Below are 17,451 nucleotides of genomic sequence, written 5' to 3'. Positions count from 1 at the left end.
TCATTTGCAAGTGTGAACATCAGTCATACTCTCGCATTTTCTGCAGCGCACATAGCAACACCAGACAAATTTGCAGTCACATCTCTCCACGTGTCTGACTACATGAGTGTTATATCCACGACCACAGCACAGGAGGTTGCAGCCATCTGGTCCTTCAGAAGTTCGATTACACTCCCTTCCTTGTGTCCCAGAGACACCCAGTTTGTGATCTTCAACACAGTAGTTGGGGGACCTGTGGATATAGAGCAGATCTTCTTTATGGATCGGCATCTTGCGCTGGCTTTTCTCTTTCCTGCGTAGTCTCTTTTTCAGTCTCTCTGAAACATGGATGCTGTTTTCATACTTATCTTTTAAAAGACTACCAATCTTGTCAAAAGAGGACATGGTTTTCCAGCATGTTTTCAGGGCGCAGGACCCAGAGACCCCGTGACAACGGCAATCCACTGTCATTAATTTGGCTACAGCCTGGAGCAAAAAGGAAAAGAAACCAAACAACCCACAATTAAACTTCAACCATATGTTTGGCTAGAATACTACTGGGCGCATTCATGAAATGTTTCCAGTTCCTGAATACCTTCCGATTATATGTGTTAGAAAAGGAGATTGAGACCCAAAATATGGATGCACATGAGAGGGGGAGAACCAACCTGGTCAGATGACAGTAGCAGTCCCCATAGCTGAAGACTTAGAGCAGAACCACAAGTGACAAAAGGCACAGATTGGACACTTGTCAGCTTCCCTCAAGTTTTGATGGGAAATGTAGGCAGCTTGGCGGAATGTTGGACAAATGACAGTTGAAAAGTCCATTGGACAGCAGTCAGAGAGCCAAGCTGCAAGACTAGGATGCCTACATTTCCCATCAAAACTTGAGGGAAGCTGACAAGTGTCCAACCTGTGCGTTTTGTCACTTGTAGTTCGGCTCTTAGTTCCCTTTTTAAAACTGATCAGCACCTTGGGCCTTCAGCATGACAACCCTTTGAGCAAAAAGGGAACCAAAATACAGCTGCCTGTACATTCACTGCCAATCTTAAAAATTATTTTCACAGCTGGAAAAAAAAAAACATCATGACATCCCTTGTGTTTTCAAAATGGATTACGGAGATCTGGTTCAACCGAAGATCCTGTTCGAGTAGTGAAGGGAAGGATCTATGCTCTCCCTCCATCATCCTCATAATCATGGAGTTAGCCTTTTAAAAGGTGAGTGCACGCATGCGCAGATACACACATGTTCCTTAAATGAAATAGACAATGGCACCACTGCATCTGCAGCCAATACATATCCTATCGTAGTCCAAACTTCTCTTCCAGAAATAAGAATTTTGGCTCTTAATTTCTAGTCTAATCTTCCATGTAAACAACCTGGTCAATAGCACTGCTCCCCTTTAACGCGCATGCGGCACCCTTTGGATATGTGGAGTGAATAGGACTGCCATTATGACTGGCTTAAAATAAAGAGTTTCAGGATTAAAAAGGCAAGCCACCTTCTGTCAAAGGATTGCGTGTTGAATGTGTTATACAGATACCAACATCTTGGTTGGTATCACAGCTTTACCAATATATTCAATTTCTAATAATTCTTTCAAAACATTCTGTTATCTGTTACAAAAAAAAATTAGAAAAAAGGAAAGAACAAACAATCCAGCAAAGATTATTACGGAACAGAAACCGGTTTTCAGTCCTGTATCTTTTCCAACTGACTTATATTTTGATTACATCAGTGCAATTACTGTGGATTATTAAAATTCTTGGCAGGTACCATGTTACTTTGATGTCTGGCATGCTTTTGGCTCTATGCACATACTAAATAAGATTTCTTGTACTTGTAAAAGGCCAGATCCATAAACAGAATAAGGATCAGGCCTATTTGAGATATTCTGTGTAGTTACTTCTATAATACAAGCTCCAAACAGACTCACAGCGCTAGCAGAAACCAGAACATTACCAATATCGCCAATCCTAAAGAAGATAACTAATATAACAGTCCTCTAGAGATCAGCAAAGGTATTATCAGTCCCAGTGCCTCAGAGGCAAAGAGAAAGAAAAATATAATGCAATATAAACATCCAGGTCTGTCAAATGATTGAACTAGCCTATAGGCAAGGGGAGTATTCAGATTTCAGCGCAAAAAACTGAGACTATTCATCTTACTTGTGTCTAGTACTGTAGTCTTCAACCTCTCCAGAACTGGGACCCACCTTTAAGCCCCAGGTGACAGCCTTGGACCCAAAGAGTTGCAAACTCCTCACAGTCACATGACCAGAAGAGGGGCTCTAGAGTTATGATCTCACCAGTGTCAAGGCCAGGACGGTGGGGACGGGAAACACAAGCCAAGCATCAAGGGATGTATCTTAGTGAGGGACAAGCCAAGACTCTGAGCCATGAAGGAATCCACTCCACTGCTGAGTGAACTGGCTTACTGTCCTACTGCTTCTCTGTGTATGTGCAAAGAGAGGCATAGTGCCCTTGATTTATTATTTTATTTTTCCTATTCCAGTATAGTTTTCCTAACCAAAAAACTACACCTTGTCATAATCAGAAAATGATAGAAAGACGGCAAAGAGGAAAAGGAGTGAAGGTTTATGACATACACATGAGTGTATGTGCCATCAAGTCGCAATTGACTTATAGTGACCCCAGCAAAGCAAGTGAGAAGCAGAGGTAGTTTGCAAGTGCCTTTTTCTGCAGAGTCTTCCTTGGTGGTCACCCATCCAAATACTGACCCTGCTTAGCTTCTGAGATCCGACGAGATCGGGGTATACCATGCCGTCTTTCCTCCCTATGACACACACAGTCCTTCCAAACACCAGAAAAAGGGGTTCTATAAGAGCTTGGAATCCCCCAGATGGGGATCCAAAATTGAATTACACTGAAGCAGAATGTGATTATGTGTGAGCTTTCAAAGCTTACTTCTGGTATGGAATGCCCAGTGGGTGAAAAGACATCATGTGTAAGCCAAAGCGACTAAGGATTTCAAACCACTGATCTCGTGGGGAGAGCCAGAGGGACTGCAGCCCCTGCCCAGTCTAAATGACATTGGTGGAGAAAGAAGGCGGCATCACGGATAGGCCATGGCCTCTATAACCTGTTTGTTGGCTCTCCAGGGCAAGGGGTTGGCAGCTGGGTATAAGAGGGCAATGAACCATTGATGTGACTCAGCAGGGATCTTCTTATCTAAGAAGGGAAACAAAAATCTAATCCATACCAGTCTTCCAGCTTCATTATTATGCAAATTCATGGCAATCAATCCATTCCCATCTTTTCCAGTGATGTTTCTTACAGGACCATCTAAGAATTTTCTGCTCAACCGCATTCCATACTGGATGTCATCGGAGCAGCCACCCCACTGCCAGCCTTCACTAGGCGAGCCCCCATTCTGAAGGTTGGTATCACAGGAGCATTCGGTCATATTTCCTGCACTGCACGAATGCGTCACGGAATGCACCAGCCCAGCTGCGGTCACTGCATAGATAAATGCTGTTTCTTTGGTACCTACAAAAGAATGCGAGAGATCAATGGCACATACCCGTGGACAGATTTAAGTTAACAAGGCTGATTCACAGCTGTCAACAGGGAACAGAGCCAAGCAGAAGAAGCAGAAATCTGGCCACACTCCAGCAAAAGTTAGTTCCACTTCAGTCCAATTGAAATCAAGGGGACAAGTGAACTGACCCTATCAAGTTCCACTGGTTTCAATGGGACTCAAGGTTTACCATTTTTCCCAGATGAAAACCAACATACTGGGGACGTTTAAATCAGGAGATACAGCATTCTTCACGTCGCTTCTTTATTACTTCCTTTATTCATTTGTAAAACTGTCTTCCCAGAACGATGACATTGTTTAAAAAGTGGATGGATTAGGTTCTGAAACAGCATTTCCCGTTCTGTTGGGCAACTACAAGGAAGTGCCTTTAATGGAATCAGACTGAACGCTCTTGTCAGTTCTGACAGAGACAACAGTTGTCTGGGATTCCGAAAGAGGCCTTTCCCAGCACAGCTCTATGAAGCACTTCATTTGAAAATGTCAAGGACTGAACTTGGGGCGTCATCAATGCAAGCACCGCACTCATCCATATAACTGCAGCCTTCCCTTCGTAATTAAGCCAGCCCTTTCTTTTTCATATTTGGAGCCCATTCTTTTTTCATATTTCATTCAAGCAAATCAAAGGCATGCAAGGGACGCTGCTCTTATGCACGGCGCAAGCCAACCATGGCTGTGATAAGTGCAAAATTCCATGGTTGGGTTCATGCATATATGGCAAAGAACCAAGCCAGAAATCGAGACCATGCTCTCTGGCAAGACCCTCTCAAAAGACACGCACGGCAGGACACGCCAGTAAAAAAATGGAATGAAGTCTTCAAAAAATGGCACCTTTGTTACCATGCCACAGATAAATGCTCACCCAGTTCCCTGCCCCGTCAGTGTTCAAAGCAGGAATTTGATACTGTGCTAGGCAAAGAGTTAAGTGTGCTGAAGTCTATTCAAATGGATAGTCCTAATTGCCCTAAACATGGCTGTTGCTCCTGCCAAGAGCCTTCAAACTACACCCTGCAAGATGCTCTATGGGTTTTTTCCCCCTGCATTTTTAAACTGGTATCAGTCCAGACACACTGTGTGAATCAGAGGCAAGAAGCTCATCAACCCTTCTCTCTTTTGCATCTATTGTGGGGAATGATATCCACCACATCTATGGATGAAAAAGGAGATTGGAGAGGGGGGTGGAATTCTGCCTCTGAATTACAAGAAAAAAAGGAACTCAAGAATGGTTTTTTGACCAGAGGACATACCGCTGCTCAGTTCATAACCAAAGACAGAAGAGGAAAGAGCCATAGAGATGGATGAAGGGCTTGACACCAAAGAGGAGGTATCTGGCGAGAGTACACAGTTCCACCGTTCGTGTCTGAATTGGCTCTGGCATTCCTGGATTCCTAGGCGCGCTCCTTCACGGATGCTGGGCAAGAGGTAGGGCTTTTTCTTGCACAAGTCCTTTTGGCGGCCATTCAGGGGCAGGTTAGTGCAGCCCAGTTTCTCTGGGACACCGAAGGAGGCAATGCCCAACCACCTGCAAAAACAGTCGTGAGGTAAGTCCCAGACCGTTTGCCTCTTTCACACAACCAAATCCACTAAAGCAATAATTAATAATAATAATAATAATAACATTTGATTTATATTCCATCCTTCAGTACAACTTAACACCCACTCAGAGCAGTTTACAAAGTATATTGTAGCATAAGCTTTAGAGAGCTACAGCTCACTTCGTCAGATGCATCTGACGAAGAGAGCTGTGGCTCTCGAAAGCTTATGCTACAATAAAGTTGGTTAGTCTTAAAGGTGCTACTGGACTCTTTACTATTTTGCTACTAGAGACTAACATGGCTAACTCCTCTGGATTTACAAAGTATGTTATTATTATCCCCACATCAATCACGCTGTGAGGTTTTGGGGGCTGAGAGAGCTCTGAAAGAGCGGTACTGGCTTCAAGCAGAGGATAAACACACCACAGTCCAAACCAAGGCAAAAAAAGGGGGGGAGGGGGAGAGACATATTCAAGAATAACCTCACAGTGAGGTTCAAGTAATAATCTTAAACATTCACAGGAACAGGCAGATAAGCACCATATGTTCTGGGTGCTTTTACAAGCCATACCAAATACAACTTTTAATCTCTGTTGCACAGTGTCATCAGCACGTGGCAAGGTGGGGCATTTGTCAGGTTCCGTGGCTTCTGGCGGGGCCCACTGCTGCCGACTCCCTACTCACACATCTCTGATGCGTGCACCCACATCTTCCACTGCCAGCTTGTGAGTGCTTTGTCACCTCTGCTCCCAGCTGCATGTGTTGTCTGTCCAGCACTGCTGGAAAAGGGCATGCAGGCGGTGTACAAAGCACTAGCATTCCTGATGGCCGTGGCAGTGGCTCTCCTAGCTGCAACCATCACCCAGCATCGTTGGGGAAAGGGCACACAGGCAGTGTGGGCAGCTACGACTGCAGGTGGTGGGAGAACTAACCAGTGGGCAAAGGAAGGTCACACAGGAAGCGGGGGCATGTAGGTGGGAGGGCAAGAAGGGGAGCCTGAGCACTCTCTGCCCAGGGCCTCCTCCAAACCTGGAGCCAGCCCGGCTATTGTGTCACAGTATAGGGGACCTTCCCCAGCAATGATAAAGTGCCTACCACAGGGGCGGAAGAAGCAAAACCTCAAAGAAGTGGACTCATCCAGCACCACTGGGCGTGAGATCAGTGCTACTCTTGCTCAATGGGTGGCAGAGCAGCTCTGATCCAGGTAGCCCGTTTGGATTAGCAGCAATCAGTACGGCATTTGGCACAGTTCCCGTGTGGGTTGCAGATGTCAGGTGCTCTGATTCATTAAGCCCAACACTCGCAAATTCCTTTTACCAGGAAACACCAACAGGCAGTGGCATTTTAAAGTCAATTGTACAGTCCGGTCCACATAGCCCTTCTTTTTGACACCAGAATTCAAACGCCATTCGTAAAATCACTGATAAGTATGCAGAGTGTTGTGTTACTGCAAGAAATGCACCACCTCGGAGAGACAAAACTAACTACACATGCATTATCAACAGCAACACAGCCTGTTCATATGTTACATTTGTTGCTTGTGGTATGACTATGTAAAATAGTTTTTATTAATTAAAAAAAGACACAATGATGGATTTTCTTTAAAAAGTGTAGTATTTCCAGTAATAATCCTCTAAGTAAATTTGAGATGCTTGTTGGATCTTCCTTGTAGAATTATCCTGGAAACGCTAGAGAAATATCCACTGAGCCATTTAAAAATATATAAAATATCAAATATTGCACAGAACTGGCCATCCATGCCATAGAGACCGAGATTTTCAGGGTATAAGCTCTCGAGAGTAAAAGCGTCCTTCTATCCTGAAAATCTTGGTTTCTAAGGTGCCTCTGGATTCAAATCCTGCCATTCTACTGCAGACCAACACAGCTACCTACCTTGAACAGAAGCAGTTATTCTGGAGTAATTATTCTGGACTAAAATGTGGAATCCAATTGGATCTAAGGGCGAAGCTACAAGTGACGAATGACACTTGAACGGCAAGTGTATTTCTCCCTGTTCGCTTGCGCTCCACTCAATCCACTTGCCATTCAAGTGCCATTCGTCACTTGTAGCTTGGCCCTAAGAGCTTCCTCGCATAAGCCCCTCCAAGTGCCTTTGTCCTTCTCACTATTTCTATGTACGTATTGTTAACACAAGGCAAGAAGTGTAACAGCGTAAATTTGGAAATTGATTGTACATTCTAGCTAGCAACGTTAGGTTCTTTTTGCACAACATTAATAAGCATCTTAAAACCTCTGTATGATTCACAGGAAGTTGCCAGTATTAGCTGCTCTGACAGACAGCACTCTGGAGTTTCAAGCAATGGTCCTTCACATCACATCGCTTACAATCTATTCCCTTTAACTGGAGATGCCAAGTCTTTCTGCAGGCCAAGCAGATGTTCACCAGGCCGCAATCCTGTTTCCTACAGCCTGTGAATTCTGCCATTCAGGGATCAAAAATACCATTTTTAAAATAACATTTTTTTACATTTTCCCTAGAGGGGAAGGGGATTTTGCTTGTGACACTGCAATAGATTTTTCTTTACATTGGTCTACAATTTAACGTAAAGCCCGGACTGCGGAAAATTTGCATTTGATTTCATATAGCATGCATTAATAACCCCCAGCATGTGTATGTTGTAGAAGCTCAGAGGCACTTTTTAGATTTTTAAGTGAGACTTAAACTACCTTCAGGCATTCCTACTCTGCTTACGATGAACATTTGAACATTACTAATGATGCAAACAAGCATTTGTGTACTACAAATGCTTGTTTGCATCATTAGTAATGTTCAAATGTTCATCGTTCTGGTCAATGCAGGCTTTTACTTTTCGGCTATTCCAACCACTGAAGAAAGACCTGCTTAAACCTCCCATGCAAAAATGTCAGTTTTCATTTCTAAAAGAGGCTGAAAGTTGTTACAGCTAGGGCTGCCATCCTCCAGGTGCGGCCTGGAGATCTCCCAAGAATACAACGGATTTCCAGAGTACAAAGATCTGTTCCCTGGGAGAGAATGACTGCTTTGGACTATAAATGACACAAACAAACAAACTTGGGCCTTATACTCTGATGATCATACAACATTCAATTTATATACCACTCTTCAGGACAACCTAATGACCACTCAGAGCTGTTTACAAAGTGTGTTATTATTATCTTCACAACAATCACCCTGTGAGGTGGGTGGGGTTGACAGCGCTCCCAGAAGCTGTGACTGATCCAAGGTCACCCAGCTGGCTTCAAGTGGAGGGGTGGAGAGTCAAACCTGGCTCTCCAGATTCCAGTCCTACCACTCATAACTACTACACTAAACTGGCTCCCGCTGAGGCCTCTCCTTTCACCAGGCTCCACCCCCAAATCTCCAGGAGTTTCTCAACCTAGAGTTGGCAACCACATTTACTCCGGAACGTTCGCATGCCAAACGTCATCATGTGGACCAGCCTCCCCGTTCGATTACAACTGAAAACCGCACGTGTGAACAGGCCAGTCGAACTGCAAAGGTGAACCCGGAGGAAAAGCCGTTGCCGGACTCCGCCTCACCGGGAGTATTTGGCGGCGCTCCCGTTCTACTCACTCACATCCAGTTCCCGCCGTGGGCGCCGCAGGGGCAGAGTTCCACCAGCAGGGCTGCCCACAGCACGCACAGGCGAGGCAGTCCAGAGGGCGCCCCTTTCTCCATCGCCAGCACATGGAGTTCCCTGGGCAGCGGAGCCTCCTGCCCGGCTTCGCCCTCCGGGACTCGCCCGCGACTCTCCTCCGTCTCAGGCGGGCAATGCGGCTCTCACGCGACCCCTGCAGAACTTCTTCCAAAGCCGCGAGTCACCTGCAGAGCTGGTGCGCCGTCAGCCCGGGAAAAGACCCGCGTGCGGCGCTCAGGTGAGCCAAGGTTCTGAGGACGCTTCTCGCTTCGTCCAACTTCGGCTTCTGCGGCCTCTTTTCCAGCCTCTTCATTGGCCGAGAGCGGCTCATGCATATTAAACTTTTCTTCTGAGTGGCGGAACCTCCTGCGGGGCGGGGCTTCGAAACTCCCAAGGGCTGTCCTGCCAGTGCGGTTTGTCTCATATATGTGAGTTCATTTGGAAACAGAGGCTGGTCTCGTCTGAAGAGATATTTTGGGGGTTTTTTGTCGGGCCAAGGGAATTTTGTCCCATTCCTGTAAAGTAAAGAATCTAGCCTACTTCAGTGGGCGTGTGTGTCTGCAAAGCAAACATAAAATGTACATTTTATAGGAATTAAACCACGCTAGGTTTATGAAAACTGTTTTACTCTTCAGACTCTGTTTATACTTCTCCATTTTATTATGAATTCTCCTCATGCCTTGAGAGATTAAAGGAGAGGAAGGTATTAGTGGAACGTGGTAACAAACTTCCTGAAGTTTCACTTCTTAGGCAATGACTCCATATCAGTATTACACTCGTTTTTAACTAGATTTTGGAGAAAATGGGGGGAAAATGGGGAAAGAGGCAAACTATGGACTTTAAGAAGCATGATTTAGGTGATATACCTAGAGACTCATTAATTTTTTGAAAAGATATCCCTGAATTAACTTGAGGCAAATAAGTGCTTGAGACTTCATTATTTAAATACTATTCACCTAAAAAAATGGTTATCACTGTTCCTTTTGAATATAATTTCACAGTTATAGCACCTACAATTTTAGAACTAGCTCTTTGGGAATGTTGGTTGTTGTGGGTTTTCCGGGCTGTATAGCCGTGGTCTTGGCATTGTAGTTCCTGACGTTTCGCCAGCAGCTGTGGCTGGCATCTTCAGAGGTGTAGCACCAAAAGACCGAGATCTCTCACTGAGCTCACCACAGCTGCTGGCGAAACGTCAGGAACGTCAGGAACTACAATGCCAAGACCACGGCAATACAGCTCGGAAAACCCACAACAACCATCGTTCTCCGGCCGTGAAAGCCTTTGACAATACATCTTTGGGAATGTATTTGAATGAGTTGATGGGAGATATTTTATCAGCAAGCTTGTTTTTTACTGGTTTGTTTTTAAGACTCTGTGGTTTTACTGTATAGATTTAGTTGAGAGCCCCCATAAACAGCCCTCTGGAGAGGTGATGTATACCTTTTTAAATAAATAAATAAATATATACTTAATCTCTCAAAAGATCTTGATTGGACTCTCTCTGGCTAAGGGCATGGTGATGGATTATAACAGGTCAAGAACAGCTTCTTTACAAGGTGATGACAGGACTGAGATTATTTTGCGCTCAGAGTTCAATTGCCTAAACCAGGAAGTAGCTTTTCCAGGGGTGAGGAGATAACCAGTGATTTTTACTTGCCTTGATTTATTATGTGGTATAAAAAGTTGGGTCACCACTCCATGGTATACTTGTGGGATATTTAATAAATTAATTTTAATCACATCAATTGAACTACAGGGATGAGCCTGCAAAGTTCTAGTTCCTTTCAGAGTCTCTTATGATTTCATGAACTTAAAACAGTCTTTGTGTTATCTTGATCTACGTTCTAAATTGCTAACTTCATTATAAGAAGTATAATGTGCCTGAAGCTAAAGAAGCATGCCTGCTGTTATATCAGCACAGAAATCTGGAAATTTTGAACTGGCAAAGGATGTGAAGGGAGGTGAATATTAGATAAATGATCCCCCCCCAAAAAAATACTCTGTCAGAGGACAAGATACTCAACACACTGTTAAAACGGCTTCATTCCTCAACTGTGTAGTTTCAAGTATGGAATTTGTATCCTATGAGAAGAATTTGTTCCAACCACCTTGTTTGTTGCTATCTTGCAGCCCTTTCAGATGGCAACAAAAAATTTGCCTCACTGACTCAGTGAAATTCACCTGGTCCAGCATTCTGGTCCCTGCAGTGGTCAAGCAGGTATCTTTAGGGATCTCACTAACAGGACATGGAAAAGATAGCCACAAAGTCTATACTCCTTTTGTACAAGAAGGTTCTGTCCTCCATGTAAACTCCCCTTTCTCAATGCAAATCTGTGTGGGTCATTTGTAGATAGTTGATATTTCATGTCACATCTGATTGCTGAGGATCTTTGCTTCTCCATCCACCCTATCTGTTGTAGATGTCAATTTAAATGTGCAGATTTTAAAATGGAAAAGTAGTGGTGTCAAATCCATCTATCTATCTCACACATCCTACTACATAAAAGGCTAAGCGTATCAAAGACAACTCACTTCCTACCCTCATGCACCACCAGAGGGCGATGCTGTGGAGGAAAGACCAGATGAAGCAGCCAGACCTCCAAAGAGCGTGCCATGGCAGGAAGTGCAAGCCAATATCAGGCATGGAGCAGGCAGCAATGCCTGCCCCCTGCTCCACCCAGCTGGGATCAGGAACGGAGCAGGTGGCAATGCCCGCTCCCCACCTTCACCCAGCTGGGATCAGGAGCAGAGCAGGTGGCAATGCCCATTCCCTGTGTTCAACCAGCTGAGATCAGGAGCGAAGTAGGTGGCAATGTCCACCCCCTGTCTTCACCCAGTTGGAATGAGTAGCAGAAAGGGGGCAATGCCCTCCCCTGCCTTCACCTAGCTGGGATCAGGACTGGAGCAGGTGGCAATGCCCACCCCTGCTTCACCCAGCTGAGATCAGACATGGAGCAGGCGGTAAGGGCAAGGCCAGCCCCTTCACCCTGCCAGGATCAGGTGCGGAGCAGGTGGCATTGCCCACCCCCCTTCATCCGGCCGGGATCAGTGATGGAAGAGGAGGGTATGCCCACCTGCCCCCTCCCCTTTTTTAGACCCCGTTGTATTTTTTTCCACAACGGGCTTTGTTGCTAGTAACTTCATAAAAATATATCAGCATTTTCACTTGACCCCAGGTCCCTTTAACCAGTGTTGGGAAGGCTGAACAGACAGCACTGGTTGTAAGTGCAGGGATAAAGGAAATGTCAGGAGTGCTTCACATATGAATAATTTTTCAACTCAGATATCTTTTCTTTGTAATGAAAACTGAATGTTCAATCACATGTGATGAAGGCACCTATGCCTATTTTGATACATGCCAAAGAGCTTCCATTGACTTAAATTTCCCCTTTTGTCCGGGGATGAGCCTCCCCTCCCTCCTCGCCGCCGCCCCCCCCCCGGCTCCAGGGGCCCCACAACTCACCTAGCCGGGGCAGGCGCGGCGGCGGACGGGCGCGGCCGCGGCAGCCGGCCCGGCGGCCGGGCGAAGCGCTGTCGCGGCGCCGCGGAGGAGGCGGCAGTGGCAGCAACCCGGGCGGGAGGAAGCGACCCGGGGGAAGCAAACCGGCAGGCTGGGCGGCCGCCGGAGCGGACGCCTCCAGGGCAGACGGCCCCAATGCGGTGGCGGCGACGACGGCAGAGGCGAGGCGGCGCAGCCGCGAGGCCCGCACTTGCGAGGCCGAGCCTCGCCCGGGGCCGCGAGGCAGCGAGGGGGTGGGAACCGGCCCCGGCGTCGGCAGGCGATAGGCCGGCCCGCCCGCCCACCAGGGAGACGGGGGAAGGGCGCCCAATGGCAGCTGGGAGGCGGGAGGAAGGAGCACCAGGCTTCCCACCCCGGAAAGGCTGGAGGCAGGTGTTGCTGCCGGCATTGGGACAGATAATGAGCCTCACCTGGGGCGCTGGCGATTGGGGAGCGGGGCGGGGCTGCCCCTAGCGAGGGAGGGGATAAAAGGGGTCAGAGGCTCCCTGGCCGGGGAGGAGAAACAGGGAGGCTGTCCTGAGGGAAGGACCATCCCTGGGCCCAGAGGCTGTGCTTACCTGTTGCCAGACACGGTTTAACAGCCCTGGGGCCATCTGAGGCCAATCAAAAGGGAAGCTGAGACCCCTGGAGCCAGCAGACAGGCCGCCTGCCCGGCCTAGGTAGCAGCGGAACAACCCCCCGGACCCGCCGGCTGCGCTGACCGCACCCCTGCCACAACGGACCCGACGGACGCGGCGCCCCCTGCTGACGGAGAAACTCACACCTTTTATTGTACTTATAGGTGCAATGAAAACACCTGTACCCATCATATATCTAATTCTGAAGTGATCCCAATGCATGCAGATGCTTATAACTGAGGATTGGGGCCACTTCAGAACAAACCAGAGACTTCTGCAAACTTCAGATACACTCCCAGAGTTTCAGAAAAATGTTAAAAGTCACAGCCAAACTATACAAGATGCCAGACACATGTTCTTCACATGTCAGGTCCCGCAAGGTTCCCTAGGTAATGTAGACTTACAAAGAACAGCCGCTCTATGCAATTCTCCACTAGGGGAAGAGCGATGGGACGGATTCTCTCTCTCCTCTTGCAAAAAGCCTAAGCTTCGGTTTTCCTCCAGGAGTTTGGGGGCGGGGGGGGGTGAACTAACAGGAGGCAGGAAATCCAGAATGGCTTTTTGCAACAGAGAGAGAATCCCCCCCCCGCGCTCTTCTCCCTGTCAGAGAATCTCATCGTGGTTTCTCTCTCTCTTTCTTGAAGAAACCCCCTGGATTTCACGCCTCCTGTTATGTCTCCCCACCCCACCCCTGAGCTCCCAGAGGAAAACCCAAGCTGACGCTTTTTGCAAGAGAGAGAATCCCTCCCATTGCTCTTCCCCTGATGGAGAATCACATCGAGCGGCTGTTCTTTTTAAGACTACACTACCCAGGGAACCTTGTGGGACCTGACATGTGAAGAACATGTATCTTGGCATCTTGTATAGTTTGGTTCTGACTTTTAATATTTTTCTGAAACCCTGGGGGAGTACCCCAAGGTTGCAGAAGTCTCTGGTTTATTCTCATTTGTTCTTTCTTATGATAGTAAAATGAACATTTTATCATGAATATTTTATCATCTTTTCAGGTAAGACCAAGTGCTCCTTTGGCAATCACATAATTCTTATCCTGCATCATGGAGAAGAGCTCCTTGTTTATTCACTAGTGTAGTATCTGCCCATGTACCCTATAATGTAACAAGAAAGCCTATAAAAGTAGCTACTTAGCAGATACAAAGCTATCTGACATGCATTAATTTGGACTTGGGTGGGGGGAATGAGGTCTTATGTTGAAGGGCTTGACTTGCATTTCAGGGAGCAGTTTAGTCATGGTAAGTAAGAATGTCAATCACATTTATGTCAAAGTTCAGACTGTCCCTAGTTGTTCACCTTTTGGTCAAGAGGGTCCAAGGAAGGGCCAAGACGAACTGAGAGCCAGTTTGGTGTAGTGGTTAAGAACGCGGGACTCTAATCTGGAGAGCTGCTGGAGAGCAAGGATGAGTTGCATCAGGAGTGAGCCCCAGCAGTTGGCTGCAAACCACGCCTGACTATAAAAGCCTGCCTGGAGGAACAGCCAGGCGTGGAAGCAAAGTGTCACCTGCCTGCAATCACTCCGTGGCTCTTGTATCGTGCCCACTCCTAGACCTGATGCTATCGGTAACTGACCTCGGACTGGACTTGACCTGGATTTTGGATCCTGGACACCCCTCTGGCATTTTATCTCATGCTCTGACTATGGATTGGACTTGGCTTTTGAATCTTGAACTCCCCTTTGGCTTCGTGTTGGTGCTTGGACTTTGACCACTCTGCTTGGGCTGGCCCCAGCCCACGACAGTAACAACATGAAGGCAGTTCTCTATGAAAATGTATAGGAAGAAAAGATTGGAACAGAAATGGAAGATGATGTTTTGGGGGAGGGGGGTGCACAACTAGAGTTGATGAAACAGAGAAAAATCTCCATGTGGAAATTGTTTCCATCTGAAAGAATGTTACTTTGGGGATTAAAAGTCTAGGGTGCAAAGCAGGGACTGTTTGAAATGACAATTTGCGTTGCAACAGCTGGAACACGGTGGAACGGAGTTCCAGAACCTCTTGAAAATGGTCACATGGCTGGTGGCCCCGCCCCCTGATCTCCAGACAGAGAGGAATTTAGATTGCCCTCCACACTGCTGGAGTGGCACGGAGGGCAATCTAAACTTCCCTCTGTCTGGAGATCAGGGGGCAGGGCCACCAGCCATGTGACCATTTTTTGCCAAGGGCGATTTAAACTTATAAAAACTCCCCCCTTGTTCCAGCTTACTCAAAGTAATGTCATTGGTCCTGGGAGCATGTGTGCACTTTGCACGTGCACATGTGGTACTAGGGGCACCACCTCCCACCAAGAGTTGCCCCCTGTTCTGGCAACCCACTGAGTTCCACCACCTCTTTTCCCAGAAAAAAAAGCCCTGATCGCAACTCATGGTACAATGAGTTAACTTGGAGTGAGTAGTTAGATCTTGAGTTGCATTATTAACGAACTGCACCTATAGCCTGCAGGACTGAGATAAACCACAGGCACTAACAGAAAGCAGCTGGTCACAGAATTACTGCTATATGACTAATGCTCTTCTGTAACTATATTTTCCTTCACCATCAACATTTTCTTGTGCCTTCTTCTGAATATTTTTACATGAAATAAAGTAAAATGTTGACATGCAAGGAAAATGCAGTTTGGCATCTGCTGTTTTTTTTGGAAATTTAATATTACTGTTGAAAAGCGATTACTTAGATTTCCATTTATAAACTTCTGTGGAGTTAGCTGTTCATGCTGAAGGGGGGAGGCAATGACAATGTCTTTAAGTTACAAGAATTTAAAGTTCTGAGGGTGTTCAAGATGATTTTCTTCATGAAAGAAATGTTCAGTGCGTTCTATGATCAGCATAAAATATAACCCATATAAAAGATAATCCACACAGATAGGTTTATTTTATATCATTTAATATGACCAAAAGAAATAGGTATTTATGAATGTGTGGGAAAGTGAGACAGGAGATATGTTATATACAAATGTAAAGTATTAATTTACGGACCAGTTCTCCCCTGCTCCCCTGCCATGCACTTTTAAAAAGCAAATGATATAATACAAAGGAAGGGAATGTTCAAAGTGCTTAACCAATTCCTGCAGTATTCTTTCAAGCAGTCAGGGGGTTACAAGATTGTCTAAGTATGTTCTTCACATGTAGGTGGATAAATATGCAATATATACACGAACTTGTGGCTATCAGAAAGCTATTTTTTCCAGATAATGTCACCAATTAGTGATCTTTGGCAAGGCGGAAGTTTTCATTAATCTTTGTTGAAGAGGAAACTAAAAACTAAATTGCAGGACAACTGCCTACTGTAACTTGCAAGGGAATACCAAGGTTGATGTATGAAAGTATGCTACAGAAATGCAACACATCATTAACTGATAAATAGGGTAAAACCAAAGGCAAAACCTGTATATTGTTTATTTAAATTTTATTTCATGCTGTGATTTTAACTTTATTCACTGGCAAAATAAATCCCCATTAAATACTGAGCTGTAGACAAAGTTAAAACAAATCCTCAGACTAGGTGTCATTGGGTGATATTGAAGTGAGTATTCAAAATCAAGAAGCCCATGGTCTGCTGGATCAACACTTTTCATGTTTGCATTAAGAGGAGGGGGAAAGCAAATTATGGCATAGTTCTTCCAGATTATTTTTTTTTAGGACTGCCTTTGAGTCTTTTCTTGTTGGTGATCCTGTGGAGTTATTAATTACATGTGCACTTGTTCATTTCAAGTATTATTCAGTATTATTATTAGTAGTAGTATTATTAGGCCAAGTGAGTTTCTGGCCATGATTATTGTAGAAGATTGCGAACTAACCGAAATAGCAGCACCATGTGTAATCTAATCATACTTACTCGGAAACAACAGTTCTAGACAGAAGATGATCCTTTCCTAGTACTTGGAAATCAGACTATTACTCACCATCTTTCAAGTAAATTAATGTTTTGTTCTTTGCCACAAAAGAGCTTGCCAGCTTAACGCTCAACCAGGGAAAGTACAACACCTACATTAGATACAGACACAATAATATAATTAAGGGTGTTTGGATTTCCCACCAAAACCCCAGTTCAGTGAGGTAATCGAGAATGCCTCCAAGCACAGCTACTTCCTGCCTAGAACCCTCCCCTCCTATTCCCTATTTAGAAGTGTTTCCAGAATTCTGGATCTCTGTCTTCCTTCCTCTCAGCCAATCAGGTGCTTTACCTATGAGCTAACCTTGTTACAGCCCCTCTTTCAAAACGCAGGAAGCAAAAAGTCTTTGGAACACAAGCTCTGTGCTCTATAATTGGAGCCAGAGTCCCGATTAAAAAGGGAAGATTAAAAAAAACGTAAAGAAATGACCCAATTATACCTCTGTACAGGATTTATCCTCAGATGTTGGCTGCCAACAGTTGGCAGCATCCCACAACACTGGCAGCCATCCAAATACCATTTCCCTTACACTTGATCATCATCACACAGGAGATTTTCTGCTTTGCTAATGCTTACTTTAGTAATTCTTAGAAGAATGTTATATTTGGGGAGAAATCACTACTGTTTCTAACACTGGCAGTGTTTTGTCATTTATCACTTAATTTTTTCACTGTAACTGCTCAAGAAAGGCCTAAATCA

At 45.6% G+C, this 17,451-nt stretch overlaps 1 protein-coding gene across 1 annotated transcript; it reads right to left on the bottom strand.

The window, feature by feature from the left end:
* WNT16 (Wnt family member 16) lies at positions 1 to 8,752 on the bottom strand. The gene is made up of 4 exons (XM_054988949.1): positions 8,652 to 8,752; positions 4,786 to 5,060; positions 3,203 to 3,489; positions 1 to 465 (listed from the first exon to the last, which is right to left on the bottom strand). The coding sequence occupies exons 1-4, from the start codon at positions 8,750 to 8,752 to the stop codon at positions 1 to 3; spliced, it is 1,128 nt and encodes a 375-aa protein (XP_054844924.1).
* Between the last annotated feature and the right edge of the window lie 8,699 nt (positions 8,753 to 17,451).

Source organism: Eublepharis macularius, chromosome 9 (genome assembly GCF_028583425.1).
Source record: "Eublepharis macularius isolate TG4126 chromosome 9, MPM_Emac_v1.0, whole genome shotgun sequence".
Classification (NCBI taxonomy): Eukaryota; Metazoa; Chordata; class Lepidosauria; order Squamata; family Eublepharidae; genus Eublepharis; species Eublepharis macularius.
Note: the sequence above shows the minus strand (reverse complement) of the source record. Positions and strands in the feature narration are given on the sequence as shown.

Excerpts from the sequence above, each read along its gene's own strand:
- WNT16 (XM_054988949.1), bottom strand. The coding sequence starts at position 8,752 with ATGGAGAAAGGGGCGCCCTCTGGACTGCCTCGCCTGTGCGTGCTGTGG. Across the intron at positions 5,061-8,651 it reads GCCCACGGCGGGAACTGGAT|GTGGTTGGGCATTGCCTCCT; the intron begins GTGAGTGAGTAG and ends CTGTTTTTGCAG. Across the intron at positions 466-3,202 it reads ATAATGAAGCTGGAAGACTG|GCTGTAGCCAAATTAATGAC; the intron begins GTATGGATTAGA and ends TTTTTGCTCCAG.